This window comes from Varroa destructor, unplaced genomic scaffold (assembly GCF_002443255.2).
Source record: "Varroa destructor unplaced genomic scaffold, Vdes_3.0 BEIS01000005.1, whole genome shotgun sequence".
NCBI classification, from domain to species: domain Eukaryota; kingdom Metazoa; phylum Arthropoda; class Arachnida; order Mesostigmata; family Varroidae; genus Varroa; species Varroa destructor.
Window position 1 is genome coordinate 10478630 of NW_019211458.1, and position 19540 is coordinate 10498169.

Below are 19540 nucleotides of genomic sequence, written 5' to 3' on the forward strand. Positions count from 1 at the left end.
TACCGTATTGTCCGCTGTCGTCGTTCTTGTTATAGCAGTTGACACTTTCTTCCCGATACTAGCATCGTAACGGCGCTCATTTGATTATAAATGTTCTCTAGTGTCGATAGCCAGTACTGAAGATTTACTGTGCTTCTTTACGAAGATTCTTCTGTTTCTTAGTACTGCATGTAAAAGTGGCACAGTGAAGAAGCTCCAGGTGGAAAATAACGAGGCAAGCATATATTGACGTTTTGCTCGTTATCGAAGCAATTCTACTGGAGAGAATACTTTCGAAGAAACTCAAATGCAAGAAAGTCTCTTTTAACAAAAACTTCGAACCAATTATAAGCCTTTATGCCCCACATTTTATAAACCTTACGATTGTTATTATTTTTTTTTTATCTATAAGCATGTGATGACCGGCTTTTGCGCAGTGAGACATTTTTCAGTCTACCCCATTCGAATGATCGAATGGAACCCATGAGGAATGATCGGAGGACACATCAAGTCAGGCATCATTTTCTATCTTTTCATTAAAAATTTTATTATGATGAATGCATTAACAAATAAATACGACAACGAAGTCTCAGGAAATCAAGCGCTATTTACGTTACATTCTATTTACGTAACGATTTTCTGCGAAGTTTGCGCAGTAAAACAAGTCCCTCAACGCGTTCAAATAACATTTAAAATTTGCCACAAAGCAATACCCATCTTCTTTTAGAAGCTACCTCTTTGGACTATTCCGCTAACTATAGATATTTTTCATGCATAAACTATGACGTGCTTCTTGCGGTAACCAAAACATTCGATTTATCTCAAAACCTACTTTACTAACGATGTAGGTATAGCTAGTAGGTCAGGCCAGTAAAGTCGATACAATGTGAACGTCGACTGAGAGGTTGAAGCGCACCTTGTGAAGTTTGAAAATATCGGGAGGAGTATGAAATAGGCAGTAAAGGAAACAAGAGAAGGCATGGGAAATTGCGGAGACAGAACATAGAGGGCATCGTTCTATAGAATCTACGAGCTATTTTACTTCATAATTGTGGCCGAGAACACAGTGGCAAACCAAGTGTGACGAGCAGGGGTCAATGAATCCGTTGAAAACTGGCAGAAGGTAGCAGCGAGTAACACTCAACTACAAATGAAGTTTCTAGCCTGAATTCGAGCTCCAAATTACTTCTTCTTCGGGTAGAAAGCGGGCACTACTCACTGATCAATCACGTAAAATTATATTATCTCTCGTCAACTACTATTACTATATAATCGTACTTAATCATTCTATTTAATCACACGGTTTCGGCTTGATAAAGTAGTGTTGCGTGGGGTTATGGTGCTATAAAATAAATCATTATTACTACCAGTAGTAGCAAATTAATAGACAATAGAAGCCGTTTTTAGCGAACACGACAACAGGACGAACGTTGCTTACCTTTGTGATGGCTTTGACTATGCCTGATCCTTTAATGAACAAGGACAGAAATTTCAAACGGCCCTGGCGACGACTGCGTTATTTCACCTTTTGTTAGCATAAAAAAACAGTATCATAATAATAGTAATACTAAAAAGAAACGTATCCTCGCACCGTACGTAAAAACGTATACTTGATACTGAAAAACCCTATTTCATTATTTCATTTCTATATCATCTATTATCGAATTCATAGCGATTCCACTTCAGATCACTACAATCCAGAAGCCCTTTGGGCGTGGGGGCCGCGACATGTCGTTCGGCTTAAGTTATTAGCTTCCGATCGTCGTACGAGCGAAACATGCAGCTAAGAGTTTACATAATACGCTTAACTGTTTTGCCCACTTACGTAGCGGTTGACGTCATTTACTTATTTATAGAAATATAGCCTAGGCCTCTTCCGGGAATTATCTCTACTGTTTACAGAAATTGCTCTTTCTAGCTTTCGAAAGATCCGAAATTTTAAGGCCTCCTAGATTAAAAAACGGGTTCCGGTTTCTGACCTTGTTTTACTAACGAATTTCTGGAAGCCGGATAACATATAGACGGAAAGTATTGATCCTGTTAATAAATAAACAAAAATTATTTATATGCCTTCGTTGGCTTGGCTTCTTATACTATATAAAAGGCGTATCTTAAGATTGTGCATACTGAGCCTGTTTTAGCTTGCAGTCTTGGTCATTGAAGTGATGATTTCATAACTTTATTTCAATTGTACTAGATAAAAAGTCGCTTAAAAAGGCAAACTTACATTATTCTTATTGTCTGGCTTGACTGAAGCTTGAATTCGATTTGATGGGCTTCATCGCCTACCTAAAGATTATGAACCTTAATCCTGGTTAGCTTCTCGAGTTTGGCTAAGTTTCTGATCTACCGGACTAATAACGAATCACGTGTACGATACCCTAACGAGGCTGATACTGATGTCTACTAACAAAACACATATCGTAAAAGATATGCTTTATTATTTTTTGTACAGTTATATTAAAACATACATTATATTTTATCCCCTTTGTTTGCCAGAAAAGCTTTACGAGTTCAAACACTATAAAAAGATATTAGAGAAAGGGCTACGGTCAGACGGTTTGCTTGTTAGGACATCTTTTTGAGATAGGATTTCTTATGTGCACCGGCCACAATAAGCCAGTACTCCAGATAGAATCGTCATTGATTCCTAATGAAAACTTCATTTGTAGATAGTCAAACGCACTCGATACGGGACTGTGGGTAGCGATTGATAATAGGGTAACTGAATTTAGCTAATCGGTCTCGTGTGAGTCTTAGCTATTATTACATTTCATCACTTTACCCGGCGACTATAGAGCATATTGACACTTTCCTAACACATTAAGTAAATACCAGCCAAGCGAACGAAGTACTTGCCAACACTCTACCATCGATTACCATTGTTTACTGTTGAATCACTATTTTTTTTCCTATGTTATCGTTGGGGTTGGCATTTACGACACAGTTATTTATGTTAAAAGAACAATCGTCCTTTGACGCCCTTGGCTATCTAACACCATCCTCCTGGGAAATTTGCACCATAAGTACTACGAAGTTGACTTACGAAGGCAAAGTTAGGGCTTGTTGTCCGAAACGAGTTAGGCCAATTTCAATAGATGCTACTGTTGCAAAAATTGCAAAGGTGAGAATTGCCTACTTCTTTCTAAAAATATGTAATATAAACTCATCAACAGTTCTGGCGTAGGAAAAACTGCTTACCAATATTATTCATTTTTCATGTAAAAAAACTTACCTAAACAAGATCCTTCTGCACAGAGACCCTTCACAAAAAGTCGGTGGGATTGAAACAGATCTTTCCAGTGTAAAAGGTGTGTTATCTAGTTGTAACCATAAAAATTACGTCTACGTAATAATCAATTACTCGAATAAATATATTAGCTAATTGGTATTACGCTATTGGTCATAAGATAATAACGAAATGTTCTATGTAAATCGCCCATAATCTTATGAAATGAACTTCAGCGTTGATTGTCTTTTCACTGAAATTTGTTTATTGGTAGGTACTACATTAATCAGCATGAAAAATCGCGTGCTTATTGCTACCACAACAAGTACAAAGCTACTTTTGCTGATTGTCCTGTTTGTTATCTTTGTTGCAGCAGCGTCGTAAGCTATCCGTTTCTTTTTTGGATCATATAAAATTGTCCATGCCGATTAGAAGCAGCTTCAGTAAGCCAACAAAAGGGAGACACATTCATTGTTTCGAGTTCCTTCTAGTATAGAGTTGGAACCGTTTGCTTCTCGTGTGTGAAAGCATGACCGTGGGGAACTCCTAAATTGTTACCCCATACAAAACCATGAATGGCATCTTGATCCGGATCCGGCGCAATGGATTCGCCAGCACGCTAACCTAAAAATCGACACATTACGAGCCACAACCCAGTTTTTAACATACTCGATTTAAGCTACGTGTCGTTTAGCATGCTCATTTAAAAGTATGGTTCTAATAAATGCATCGTTCACCCATGAACAAGCTACAATCGAGTATTTTCGGTTTTTGACAGTATCCTGTACGCAAAACAAGGTAGTTGACACTGCACGACCACCTATTTTTAGAACAGTGAGACGCGTATCAATGGGAAGTTACGTAGTCAAGCTTAGCAACAATAAGTTAAATATTGTTTCAGTGGTGCTTCTGGTTTCACATCGAAGGGCAGACTTCCACCGCAAGTTAGCGATTCGCGGACGACGTACCCCCCAACCTTCATGCACAGCGGAGTATTCTACCAGTATGATACATCCACCACTTTGTTTGTATACCAGTCCCCCATCATGATGGCTCATCGTTATATAATGTAAGCGTCTATTGACAGTCCAGATAATTAGCACGCTCATGTTTTGTGCCCAGGATAGTGCTCGAGTGGTTCAGTCGCACCAGATCGAAATACTAGTATATAATACGTATGCTTACATTATTATCGCGTCGTAATAATCCTACTTAAAAGCTAGATAGCAGACAAGATTACGCTGTAAACAGAGAGAAAAAGCGAGCAAAATTTGCCTGTGATTTCGTTTAGTAGCCTGGTCTTGTGCATCTAACGAAGATTTCTGTGGACGTCTAATACATTTAGGGTTCGAAGGTCTGTTTTCTTGATATTGACAATTTAATGTCAGTTGATTACCACATTCTGTTTACCAATAGCGTGTCGACGTAGATAGTTCCATAACATCGTAATGGTATCGAGCTCGTGTTGCAAATTTTTTTTTGCTAATTATTGTTAGCGGTAGATTTTCAAGTTCCAAAGGTCAGGGGTATTGCAGTGAACAAGATGTTGATAGCATTCGCTTGTGCATGTTAGAAGACGCATCATCACCTTCTCAAGAAAATCAAACACTGAATTCAGGACAAAGGCCTCCGGTCATGTTTTATTGACTTTTTTTTCTAATTTTACATCAGCTGGCTTGACTATTATTGAGATTACGTTTGTGAAGTGCTGCGGACTGTCCACGCGATCTAACAGCCGGAACACGTGCATGTATTGTTATTATACAGAAATCTACCGGTCCGGATAAGATCCATAGTTACTATTACTAAGGCTTGCGTTTTCAGCCTGTACAAAGAAACGTGCAGTAGCAAGCTGTCGTGTGTCAAAGATTAAGGATGAGGCGGTCCTATCAGCAGCAGGAACTTTTTTGCCTATAATCATACTCCGCAACCATAAACCCGAGTTGCTGAACTTAGTTCAGAAATGAATATTTCATCTTAAAAATAGGCGCGCATCTATTTATATATGGACATTCAGGTGTGACAAGTTCTCCTAAAGCAGACAACTTCTAAGAAGTTCAATTCTATACGTGTTGTGATTTCGACAACGATAATTCACTCACACTTCGAAAGCAAATTTTTATATAAGCAAATGGAACTTTTTTTTTAACTTGTAGATATAAGCTTAAGCAATAACAAGAAATTTCAGCTCGGTATGAAACAAATGAGCTGGTTAATATGCTTAAGTACTTCTAAACAATGTTCACTCTATTTATAATCAAAAATTTGTGATCATTGGGATCGGAGCTTGACGCAATATATGCTAACCTTTCCCCAGGTTTCTAAGTGCATATAAAAATAGCAGCGGTAATAATTCAACAAACATCCAAGTTCTCAATTGCGTAAACTCCTACACTTTTCAATTTGAGGTAAAAACTTATCTCCAGCTCGTCACGTACAATTATACAGGGTGATATATATATAAGATTTACCTAACTGGATGGATTTTAAAACGAATAACAGCTGTTTATATACCGTGCATGCTACAAAACAGTGAGTCTTTTAGAAGTTCGCAAACTTGCCATGTTCTCTCCTAAATAAACGTCTCAAAAATGATGGATTAGAAAATTGTAGGATTTATTTATGCGAATGCATTTGTTGCAGTACAACATTGTGTATATAAAGTCATAAATTTAAGTGACGTTATAATCCGACCGTCTTACGCCAACACAAGAGCGTTAAGTAAAATTGGCTAGTATTTTGCCTTCCAGGTAAACAAACAGTGTATTTTCGACGTTCACTTCGTTTTTTCTTCTTCCTGCCGAGGTCAAAGATCTACCTAATTTCGGATATCTGTGCTGTGCCTAGTGTGGCCTTCTTGCCTAATCAACTGCTTGAAGACGACTTGCAAAATTGCAAAACCCTTCGACCAAAACCCCGTCTTGGGCGTGCAGCAAACACTTTACTCCGGACGATCATTTCAGGACGATAAGGACCACTCGAAGCCATTTTAAAACTACCCGAAGAGTAGGCCTGCATCTATACGGCAATTACGAGCCACCCTAGACCCATAAGATTTATGAAAAGGTCATAGGTCTGGGTCTTCTATAGTGAAGAGCATAGAGAAACTCGGCCAAGTCGAAACTCGAATCAAAGCCACTAAAGCCGCTTTGCAAACCCTGCAATAGGAGGTTCGTTTATATGCACCATATCCTTCAGGCCCCACGTAAGCAGATTAACCATATTCGTGATTCACTGGCAAATTGAAATTCATAACAATGTACCCCACACTGAGAAGAATTTCGAAAAAATCTACAAATTTTGATGAGAGATTTCGCAAGAAATCATATAGAGAATATAGTGAGTTGATAAGGATTCGAGGTAATGTTAAAGCTTGGGTTAAATTCTGAGCCAGGTAGCAATTTAGTCACATTTTATTCAAGCGATTATACATAAAATGTCTCAGTGCAAAAAGGCCTGGGTCAAAATTAAAAAAATCGATTTTTATGTACGGTGCCTAATGACAGAATCAAGTAGTTTTTTTTGCGCCAGTTCTATCTCTAGGCTTACTTTTGCAAATCGGCTTTTGTGCCTCCGCGTGAACAGCGTGTGTTGAACCTGGTCTAAGCTCGTTTGCATTAAATGTCCTAGCTTTGTCTATTTGTACCGAATTTTTAGCCAAATTTTGAAGCCCTCATGGTGCAAACCTTCTGGAGCGTGCTCTCTAGCTGACGAGGACATCGAGAGGCTTCGCAGGGTTCGGTATGTATGTGTACTAGGGACTGCATGCAAGAAAAGAATGCGTTTGTGAACCTCGGTGTTCATAGGCGAAGATGAATCAGCTTTTTACTTGTGGTCCTTGTAGGCCATCTGAAAGTAGCTGTAACTGTCCGGATTATTGTTGAAACCTATTTGATCCGGCCAAAAAATACTAACGTAAAAACGACAAGCCTCGAAAAACTCTATTTCATACAAAGAATGTTCCGATAAACAATAAGATACTAAACCTGGTATATTTCATCCTAATAAAAGTAAAGATTAGAAAAGATAATAGAAAAACATTAATGGATAAACTAAAGCTAATAGCTATGAACTTTTTTTACTTTCACTAAGTCTATAGCTTTGAGAGCGTCACAGGACTATGCTAGAAATAAAGTGGACAATAAATATTTAAATATAATTTTAAAACAATCTAGAAGAACAAAAAATGGTGCTCAATATATACAATTCTGTTATTAATAATAAATTCAATAATGGAAAACTGAAATTTATTAAAGACATAGGAGCCTATGAAAGCTTATGAATAGAGAGATTGCAGAAATTATTAAAAAACTGAAGAAGAAAAAGTGTACGTAAATGAAACTGAGCTATTATTTATTTATTAGAAAATACGAGCTAGTATTTTAATTAGTGGATTTTTAGTTATATATGTATATATATATATATATATATATATATATATATATATATATATAATAATATTTAAAAAAGATAATTTTTTTTCTTACTTGTATTTATATATAAACGAGGATGCTAGACTTTGTTGTCCGCGCAAATGAGCTTTGCAAACAACTACTTGGTGACCCTACGTTGACAAAGGAACGGTTTACGATAACGAAACTCGACGAGGAGGGGGCAACAACTAACAATGCTGAACAACAAATGCTGAAGTGGATAAGGACAGTATTTGTTTTACTGCAGAACTTAAAAAAGCTTGTTCTAGAAAAGCAGCTTCTTTGATTGGCATCAAAGCATTTTTTTAAAGTTGTATGTCATAGCCTTTGCAGAGTAAATTTAAAAATTTCTTAGGGTGTCCATTATATCTAGATATTCTCTAACTCAATAAAGGATGGCGCAAAGCTCAGTAAAATTTTCAGCAAAAAGTTCTTATGGGGACTCTTGATTAACTTTATATACTTATCCCTATTTTTCAGATGGCCATTACATTTGTTTAACGATTGTGCCCAAGTAAAACTACTACCACTTCTACTTTCTCGGTTATGGTGATCAGGAAGTTATTTGCACTTATAGTAAGATCCTCAGGCAAATGTCTTCTATATATTTTTAAAGTGTTTGCAATTTGGCAGTGGCACTTCTTTCATTTACAGACCGTTAATAGTTACGCTGGGTCAATTGTTGCAATATTTAGGCTGTTCAGAAACGTTACGATTCATATCTCTTTCTAGAAGAAAATTCCTTTCCGGGCGTTTATTGACGACGGTAATAAACACCCAAAATTAATTCAAGGCCAAACTAACTCAAAGATTGGCACAATATAATTGTGCGTCCTAACAGGACGTATGACTAGTGATTTTTTTGTTGACTCGTAAATTTTGAAAGGGGTCGACGCTTAAGACAAAGGGCAGAGTGAAAAAGACCTGCGAAGCTCGTTTTCTCAAAAATGACTTCCAAACAAGCGACTCCTTCCCTACGATACATATTCAATTATTTTCGTTAGTTTTTTTGGACACTAACAACATACGGGCCTTTCCAAAAGTGCTCTGGATGGAAAGAAACAAGAATTTTCATTTTTATGGTTTGAATAAAAAAAGTGTAGTATAACAAATTTGCTGAAGACAACTTTTCTTCCATCACGTTACTCGGGTACGCTAAGGCGTCTCAAATGATGGTTTTAATTGTTGACAGTTTGTAAAGGCTTTCCTAGGCACTTATACTCACACAGTTCAGAGGTTTTTCAAATACTACGGCTTGCAGATGGGCCGCTTTTTACGACCCATTTGTTTGCTTTTATCCCTTCTTTTGGATGGTACACTCGTTGACCAGAGTTACGACTTTTTGCCATCGTTTGAGTTAACATTCAAGCTTCTGTTTGACACTGACCACCGCAAAATGAAGACTGGAAGATTCCAAATTCGAATCACCCATATATATATATCAATGCTACGTACGTCCACTTGTGGATTTCAGTGAACTATCCGAGGTTGCCACTGATATGGTACAGAGAGTTGAGAGAAATATATACAGGTCAAATACGCCGGCTTTCGCCGTCTGTGTGGCGTGCATGCTCTGATACGGAGACCTTCTCTAGAAATCGTAATAACGATAGTGGCAGGGTGATGCCAACGGCTCCGGCGACGCAACTGGACCGAATTATTAACAGAATCACTAAGTAGGGGAACCAGAACTATTTCTGGTGTCTCGGTGTAATTAATGAAGCTCGTCCGTGGACAAAGCCAAAGATATAATTCATAACAGGTCCCCATTGAGTGTGGCACCGGGCAAGAAAACGTTTTTGTCGGCGTTCTTTGCGGCCGCTACTGCTCCGTCTGCAAATATTGCACGCTCAATACAGGCTACAGCTGGAGCTATATCATTAGGTTTCGACACTAGTATCACTCGTCGTTGCTGCAACATGTGCGGTATGTACTATTGGACATTCTCCGCACGTAATAGGGGCGATCACGTCAACGAAACGCAGAAAAATACGCTAGAATATGCGCAGTCCGTTTTGTGCGACAACCGCAAACAAAGAGAGATTCTCGTGTCTCTGATTCAGAAGATATTTTTCCAGCTAACCATTTCCATGGTGAAAGTAAAGCAGTGGTATGACGATGAAAAACTGATATTGGCCGAAAAGAGTTCAATCAGTAAAACGTATATAATAATAACACGATGACAAGTACGGAATGATCGATGTTACAAAACATTTCGCGTTTTTTTCGTTGATTTCATGATACATTTTCCGCTATAATTCACAGTCAGTTAATTTTTTATGGGCAACTAATAGAGCAGCGACGCTTCCCTGTATAAAGTTCGGGTAACTTATTGTATTATTCAGATATGTGTATGTGCAGCCCTCACGTATTAAGGGCTACGATAATAACAACAAAGAAAAGCGGAACTTGCTCTCCTACAAAAAAATTGTAGACTCGTTTTTTTCCTTTCAGAATCTTTATCATAAACATGTTTATCGAGGTGAGTCTTTCGACCTTCTACGTAGGAACTCCTCCAGATAGCTTTTTCTCCTGCATCCAGATGAACGCGGCGAGTATAGACGATTTCCAAAGCGACGGTCTAAATCATTATTAACGACTCGGTTCTTCCTATGACTTGAACGCTCTTCCTCACAAGATCAATTCGACAGCTATGCGCAAAAATACAAACCAGACTGATAGTGCTACCTTACCAGCTATATTCACCCCCTGGGGATCGAGTACTATGGTTTACAGTTGACGTAGCGCTAATCGTTTTCATAATCGGTGTATTATAGATAAACGCAGTCATTTTGGCAAGCACATGTGTCGGTCGTGCACCTGCTGATCACTCGAAACGGAAGTCTGAGATCATCAAAGGTCGACATTGACTTGACCTTCGACTAATCTAGAAAGACGAAATCGGGCTAGTTTCTATTTGAGTCTACAATAATTAGAGCTCCCATTTGTGTGGGCTGGAAATGTTGCGAAGATGACACATAAAGTCACCTAATACAACCCATTATTTTGCTGTGTCGGGGCATATTCGCACGGGTTATGAGCCGGAAAGCAGTTGGGCCTTTAAGCGCTAGATGAGCCGATTTGCTAGCATAATTTGTCTTTTCCCTCATCAGGATCTCAGCAATATAGGACAACTGTACCAAACGATGAAGATGATAGAGAAGAAATATTATCAGATATAGCAACATGGAATCGATATTAATTTCTCAATCAACATCATCCCCTTCTAGTCAAATTGCTTCTTCGACGGTGGAAGATTGTCTGGATGGAAGACCCCGAAGACATTACAGAACAGAAAGAATTATATATTTGCATCAGTGATCGGCTTAGTTGAATCAGCGAATGATTCAGCGAAATATTCGATATTATGCCCTATATGAATCGAAACCAGCTGAGATAAGTTAGAGGCAAACGCTTCCTGCATAAAATCACAGTGAAATCACCCGGCACTCTTTATAAATTTCATAGCCCAGTAGCCCGCTGCTTCGATTTCTCTATAACCGTGTGTTTTACGTTAGATCGAAACGCAGTTTGAGAGCTAGGAATAAGTTAGGACGTAGCACGTAAGTTACGCTGTAATTATTTCCGTCACAGCTCCTGCAGCACATGAACAAACGAGGTAAACATGTCGCACTGCCCTCAGGTCGTATTATACCAAGCGCGAACTGTAGATATCACATGTTATCCCAACAGTCGGTGTTATTTAACGTTTTTCTTATTTTGCTTCCTTTGGGGGCCCATACATCACACCACAGCGCTCGATGTGACAACTACTAACTGTGACAGTAGTTGCGGCTATTCTTCGATATGTCACCGGTCTTGAACTTTTCGACGCAACGACGTACTTTTGTCATCTCCAGTGGCACAGTTCCATGTTCCTATTAGCCAGTATCAACCGACGATTTTGTATATTGTCACCCTTTTCTTCATTGACCTCATCAAGCGGGTCGCAGCCGACATCTTGGTACTGTTAGAGATTCTATTGGTATTGGCGCAACCGCACGCGCATTCTGGTTCCCTATACACATACAGGTCTTCGTTCTTCTCGTGCTGTTTAGACTACCTGGTTGAATTGATCGTGCTGTTTTCTTGTTGTGCTCTCTGTTCGTGAAAACGTTGGTCGCTGCTTGCCATATACATTGGCACCCGTTCGCTCGAAACTTCGCTCAGAGTGACGCATGGCTACCGCAATATAATCGCAACAAAAGCGACTGAAATGCAGCGTCAGGACGAATTTTGATTTCCAGCTTTTTGATAGAGTCGCTTTCGAGAGTTACTGTTGATGCCCTATATCTTCTTTTTCGTCATGCCACTTTGTTGCATAGCCAAGTCGATCTACGTACGTCGCCAAACAAGCGAGCAGGATAGAAAGCATCAGCATCACTGCCATTAGCCATATATGCTGCAAGCGCACGGGCTATTCTCTAGTCGTTGCAAGCGACTTAGTTGCAACGAAGAAAACAAAAAAAAACCCATGATGATTAAAAGAAATCGGACTAGGGTGCTTTTGGAACGCGCGATCGCTTTTCCTTTGGCCTTTGCAAAGACGAACGTATGCAGTACCACAAAAACGATGCGTCTTTTCCTACAGTTGCTGTTGCTGCCGGGCCGCTAATGTCACCACTGAAGCCGTGTCTTTGTAATGTTCGGCATCTACCCACGCATCGCCGATTACACCATGGTACGTATAGTGGAGCTTTTGCAAGTTCCAGCCGCCGCCCACGGCAGCCGCAGATGGCAGCGGTGGATTCTGCACTGCGTCTCCTTGGGTGCGCACTCGATGCTTCCATCTCTCAAAACTTCTCCCGGGTCTCCTTCAGCCTCCCAACAGGCGATTCCAGTCTCCCGACAACGAACCGGCTGAAAGAAAGGTAAGCGACTGGATTGAGACGGGCAGTGAAGACCAGAAAAACCATCCAGAAGTCAAAATATAGAACGGACAAAAATAGAACCATATAGACAGCAAGAACTAGATAGATGCGGCAAAAAAATGAACGCAATTCCGCTACGACGAGATAGATATTCGTTCTATCGACGGTGCGCGCGTCCGCGGCTGACTGCGAGCGTGTACATGTGTGCCTTGTGTTGTGTTGTGTTCAGCATTGCGTCAAGTTGCGATGCACAACGTCTCGGGGCGTCTGAACGTTCGTTCGTTCGGCCGGACGCGCAGCCAGCTCTCAAAGTTTTCCAGTTGGAAGTACATACTACCCAGCGTCTAATTCGTTTAATAACATCTATCAAACTTAAAATATATATTGGCTGGCTGTACGTGGGGTGCGAGACGTTACAGTTTTTGTACAACCTTGGTGCTATCGGCACCATATTGCTTAAGCGCAAGACCAAGCGACTATGTCGTGCTCTTGTTTATTAAGTACGCTAGACGTCGCTGAAATGTCGCCGTTCTCTTTCAGAAAGCAAACACTGAAGCTGAGATGCCATACGCAGCGCTGCGATATACTCTCTGACTTGATTCTGAGACAAACCCGTTAGATGTGATGATAGTTTGAAAAGATGGAAAATACGTGGAGCTGAGAAGTGATGGAAAGCATCTGGAAATAGAATTTTACCGGGAGGGCATCCGCGACGTTTGTGGCTCTTATCCATCACATGGCTACACTCCCAGTTGCTAGTTCCAACTTCAGACAAGGATATATGAACGCTATATAGTTGTTAGTTTTCAAAACACAGGAAAATTCACTCGGAAATTAAACGGCTAAACTGTGCACTCTCATGTTTTTCTAAGGCTAGAGTTTATACTTAACGAAGGCGTAGTCTTTAATTAGTTAACAACAAAGCTATATAGCTGATCATCTACGGGTAAAGCTCCAATCGGCCGGAAACGATTGACTTCAAGCTTCTACGGGGAGTTACCTCTACTCATATGCCCCGCGTCAAACCCAAACGTCGCAACCTCTTTTCTGAACGCTTTTATCGTCTAATTCGCGTGATCAAAAACAGGTAAATATTTTGGTGAACGAATATCAGGATGAATTTATGGTGTCAGAACCGAAGAAGAAGACCAACTAAGTAAAACGTCACATTATCGTGCAAACACTCGAAATTGCCAAAGACATTCATAGTACTTTTTTTCTTCACTCTTATCTGTTTTCTTTATGCGGACGCTGAGTTGCATAATATGCGAAAAAAAAAAAACATACAAAAAAAACATTTTGAAATAGCTTTGGATTTATGTTGAAACTTGACCGATATTACCGAAGCTGAGAGCGTGGTATAGTTATCGAAATGTCGTCGGAAGATTTGCATCTGACGGTAGATACTTTCAATACCTAGTCCTATCAGTTTGATCGGAATAAGGATTTATTAAGAGGCCGCGTATCAGGATGCCTAACAGATTGAATTAGAGAATAGGAATTTGTCATACTCGTACATAACCACCTGTAGCGTAAATCGAAAGACAAGAGTCATTGCTGGTATTAGTTGTTAGTGTGCGCAAAAAAAAGTTTGGGCGCAGACTAAATCGTCAGGAATAGTCACTTATGAACGTGACCCCATATGATTCATCAATATAGTAGTGATAATATACAACGCAACAAGAGACTATTAATGAAACTAGCGAAGTCTAAATCTTTTGAAACGGCACGCGTCAACCTACCAAACACCTAACCTAAATATTTAACCTTTCGATTTACAGCCGTATCTCTTTCGATATCCAAAATGTTAACAGTTGTATCCGTACGATAAGATAGTTTGTGATGTCGCCAAGCAAAACAACGACGGGTCTACAGGAGGTCCAATAGGGTAGCCATTGTCCGGTGTTGGCTTCTTTAACCGTCAAAATAGAAGGCCAATATACTTGCGGAAAGTGTGTCCTCAGGCAATTTGTGAATTTGTGCTGCATAAGCTGAATACTTAATTACTTGCTATATGGATAGGTTTCTATTTTCACTCGCCCAGTCCTTTATCGGAACAGCTCCTCTGTTCCTGTTTGCTCTATCTCGAATATAATGTTTGCCATATTTGTAGGATCTTATCGCAAATGGGTTATGTAAGTTCGATGGCCCATAGTGTTCACGCAAAGGATCGAAAACGTTTTGGGCTTTCCACAGGCAACAAGACCTACCCGGCTTCATGAATAGAAGATTCCTCTCGCTTATACTCATTTTTTTTGTTGTTTTTTTTTTTCTTCGACTAGCTGTATGAGTCAGCCGGCTAACTGAGAAGAACAAACTGCCTACAGATGATCGTCAAAACTTTATTTAAATCAAGTCATCTAATAATAATAACACTATGTGACTAAGTCAAAATCGGTACGGTATACCGCGGAAAGCTACCTCAGCTATTATCTTCATTCTAATTTCAAATTTGTTAGAGACAGGAGGTTTTAGCTAATAAAGAAGTACCATAGTATCTCAATCAATACGGCAACGCTGACATCTTGAGGCAGATTAATTATGGACAATGTATCGGTTCGAGCTTTGGTGAAATCGCAGCTGTTCAGCGCCCTATAACATCCATACAAGACAACAACGCTGTAACCTATAGAAATTGGACGAATTTTCACTCCAGCCTAGACTAGGCTGTTTTTACGAGTGCCTCGATGTCCGTTCAGGCAACCCTGACATCTAAACATGCTAAGCGTATGCCCGGACTCCGGCCAAGAGTGCCCAAACTTGACAAGGTGTCACCACCCGCCATCGAGGAGTTGGATAACGTTATGCTTCGCCATATGGTTACATTTCGAGCGCGCCACATTGAGACATTAGTTGGCGTCGTATTTACGAAAAAGTTGCGCGAGCTTGGTAACCACCTGCAACTGCGAGCCCACGCTATGGTCAGACAGTTCCACACAGCCCTTCTCGAACGAAGCGCTTTCGACCCTGAGGCCCGCGTAGCCGTCGACAAATCTCAGCTGTTTTTAAACGCTACGAACGCGGCTATTGAAGACGTCGCCTCAGTTGACGGTATGGAAAGACGGTTTTTAGCGGCATTCGGCAAAGTGGGCGGCGATCCCGAACGGTGGAAGCAATTACAACAAACGGTTGACTACGACAAAATGGCCTTCGATGACCTCGTCGAACATCTGCGCTTGCTTACCAAAACGGTGCGAGACATGAAGCAGATCAACTTCGCATTACAGATCGAGCTACAGAGTGCGTTAACCAACGTGTTTCAGTATTACCTAACTAACGCTGGCCTACTTCTCGAAGACGGGGTTGTTTCGGTGTTCGAGAGTATTTTTCAGACGACTTGTTTAGACTTAGTAAACGTCGTTGACAAGACGTTTCGTGTCATCAAAGAAGCTATCATGTCTGATCAACTTGTCTCGGATCATGCTCCGCTTGAGGAATCAGCCCTGAACATAGTGCTAAGCGTAAGCAACATTGACAGTATTATGGACCTAGTTGGTACACAAGGCTTGCCCTAGCAGAAGGCTTCTGTGAACGCATGTCGTCAGGACGGCGACCTGGATATCGTGGGTAATAAACTGACCAGTGCAAATGTTCCAATTTTTGTTGATCGGTATGGATAGCAAGCATTGCGTTGTATATAAGCTAAAAAGTACTGTCTTAAATATATGAATAAATTTCTATGTTTTTCTTTGGTACGATTCAGTCGATAACTGTTTGAAAAACAAAAAATACAGGATCAAAAAATCAGACAGTTTCGGAAAATAGATCACAGCCAAGGTATATGTTAATAGCAAAAAATAGTCACGAACCAGAAGTGCGAACTTCGATAGGCAGGAGGGAAGGTCAATTATCATGTGGAGTCGATTTCTAAAGCACTGAAGGTCTACAGCATTTCTGCAGTGTCAATGAAGTTAGATCACGGTTAAACTGAAGGTCTACAGCATTTCTGCAGTGTCAATGAAGTTAGATCACGGTTAAACTGAAGGTCTACAGCATTTCTGCAGTGTCAATGAAGTTAGATCACGGTTAAACTGAAGGTCTACAGCACGTTAGAGTCAACAAGCAAACGTACGTTGTCTTGATACGGATCAATGGAGCAAGATTTCGCTATGGTTTATATGATGGAACCGCGAAACTTGATATATTATGTATGGCGGAATAATTCGAGATATCAAAGTAATTACGATTTCGATCTAAGGTGTGTATTTTGTCATACTATTGAATCATGATACGAAGTAATTCATCATACCTGTGCACCTGCGTTGGGCACAGATTGAGCTTCAATGATGACACTGTGTGGTTCTTGAAAATAACACACATTGCGGAGACGCTATAGCCAGTCGCGCTGTATTCTCATAAGGCACAAACGCTCTGATATTTCAGAAATCGTCAAGACACACTGGCGCAGGCGGATCTCGTTGACACATGTCTAAGACACTTCCAACACTGGAGTATGTGCAGCTGCCAATTACATGGTCGTTGAAGGCAGAATCTCACTATCCATATATACTCCAGCCACCCGAAAGAAAGAAGTCAAGCTGGAAACAACAAAAAGGCTACACGGGGCGCGGGGAGGGGGTCAAGGCATTCAAATGAGCGGTAACGCATATGCAGAATTCCAATACGGCGAAGTTAGACAATCCCCTCTCCGTCTGACCAGTCGAAATGGAAGATGGACCTATAATGCATGTAAGTTGCTTTATAATAGCAAATGCATGCTGGCTGGTTCTAGCTTGTTCTTCGTATCGTGCTAAGAATACTAATTTTGTTGTTGACACCATTGCAATGTTACTGACAACAACAGCCTACCATCGATTGCTACATAGACAACGGAGGCTCTCGTCATAGTGGTAATATTATTTTTCGTATGGAAACATTGTGCAGATATGTACACCTTGAAATAGCCACTGAGACCTTCCGCAGTATCTTACAGCAGATACCTAAATGACCAGACGCCAATTTTATTATTATAATAAAGTTAGTTCGGTGATGTCTTTCTTACGAATCACATCACAAGGTACGTTATGCATGTTTAGCGCGAATATCTTTTCAAGCCTATCTCTAATCATAAACTCCAGTAGTTTCCGTGTATAGCCACGGATTCTATTGAAACTAATGCAAAATTGTCGACCATTAAAGCCATTTCAAGCTTGCGCTTTGGGACGACCTCAGCCTGCAAGCCTGTGGACTTTAGGACAGAGCACACGTTCTGTTAATGGTCTTTTGTAGATAAATGATGAACCTAAAACCAACCAGCGCTTATCTGCATCTCGAACGATGTAAACATATCGATTCAACATCAGTAAGCTATATTTAACAGTGGAAATAAACTGCTCTGTACAGGTGTTTCTAACATTATTATTAATCTACCTAATAACGGTAAGTGTACAGCTTTGCTTGGTTACCTATATAGGAGTAAGAATTTCTTTGCGTTATGGCCATTATAGCCAAATTATTAATTGAAACTTTTATATTAATAAAATAAATTAATATAAAAGTTTCAATTGATAAAATTTTTTCTATTGGGCAAATTTCCAACGAGATCATTTTTATTCGAAAAAAAAGAAAGAAAAACAATTTTCAGTTCCTTTACAATTTTTCCTTAACAGAATTAGAAATTCTGCGGGTCGTTTTAAATCCAGTGTGCTATCCGGGGTTGAGACTTTTCGACCTTCTTTCGAATCAATATGCGTAGCCTTCTGTTTAACCAGATGATAGGTGTATTTTAACTCAAATGGGGGAGAGATGGCCAGACCGCAACAGATGGCCTTCTTACAACCTATATCATATGCAGGTATTGTTGTTGTGTTTCATCATGGTCACTATGATGTTATGCACGGCTGCTCTTATCCTATCAATGTTTGGTGGCCTCGTCGAATACCCTCCTGTAGTTGGATGTCCCTGTGGCTGAACGGGATCGTGTTACTACGGCGAAGCTGTCTCAGAATGCACCTTAAAAGGCCTTAACCATATCGGCCGACCATCCAAAGCACGCTATGCAGAGCTGACAGCCTGCGAGCCCCTATATATCTCAAACCGTTCTTCTTTATCTAGTAGGCAAGAGACTAGAAGGTCAAAGGGACGGAGCAGAGGATAAATTAAGGCAGGAAACTGGGTTACAGTAAGCGTCTGAATGGGCCGACGTTTGCATGGACGGCGCCAATATTCGGCCAAATCGTATTAGATTGTAGCGTGCTGAAAGGTTGCAGAGAAACCATTTTCGAGAAAACAGTCAATATACAGCTAAAAATATTGGTTTGCGCATCGTTTATATACTAATCTTTAGAGTGGCTGTTTTAACGCTTGGACCTATCGAGAGCTACAACCATGTAATTCAGCGCATTGTTACGCTTTCCTTGAAATTACTATTTGAAGTATCAATTTTCTGATACGATAGCACAATTTCCCTTCGGCATTTACTCTACTCCTTTCTGAATCATCTACATGTTATTTGAAATTTCAGATAGCTAACATGCTTCATACCTCGACGTTTGAATCTGATCTTCAACTTGTTCAGAAATAGAACAAAACCTCAGACTGAACCAGATAGATGGCTCATGGTTAAACGCCCGACAAATTTCTGTATGAAAAAGGAAAGATGGTATGACAACATCAAATAGATGAGCGAAAATACTGCACAAAAAATAAAACAATGGACGTTACTATCGGCCAATAACCGCTTGACCTTCGACCCTTCTAACAATTAGGACAGTTCGTAGTAAAGTTGAAAGAGACTCGTGAAGCTCTACCAAAGACTGAAATGAAACGTTGTTTTTTATTATTAGCTCATATAAAGATGGAGGGTTCCTTCTTTCGTCTATTTTTACCTTTTGCCTATATGGCAATCGATGTTTTCGCTTTGAACGGACAAGATTGTACAATATGAAGCTACGAATCGTTGACGTGTATTGCGTGACAAGTACGCCCAAACATGATCAAGACGTCATTATAGTCTTGCACTATGCAACTAGGACTATGGTTTAAAAAAGTCTAGACGTTCCATTAGTGTAAACCGCTTAATTAATAAA

At 40.0% G+C, this 19540-nt stretch overlaps 1 protein-coding gene across 7 annotated transcripts in view; it reads left to right on the plus strand.

Annotated features, from left to right (window-relative positions):
• The window catches only part of LOC111251196 (uncharacterized), an 85960-nt gene extending 66476 nt beyond the window's left edge, over nt 1–19484 (plus strand). Inside the window, exons 1-3 of one of the 7 annotated variants that reach the window (XR_015328526.1) lie at nt 3153–3478; nt 4110–4277; nt 5959–8056. Coding sequence is in view for 2 of the 7 variants with exons in the window: in XM_022807562.2 (XP_022663297.1) it covers nt 15200–16027 (828 nt within the window). In the remaining 5 variants the exon portion in view is untranslated. Of the gene's footprint in view, nt 1–3152; nt 3479–4109; nt 4278–4434; nt 4563–5958; nt 13600–14325; nt 14465–14794; nt 16110–16453; nt 16581–16895; nt 17202–18975 lie in introns of those variants that run through there. The other 6 variants (XR_002673663.2, XR_002673664.2, XR_015328525.1 and 3 more) reach the window with 6 other exon arrangements.
• The last annotated feature ends 56 nt before the right edge of the window (nt 19485–19540 follow it).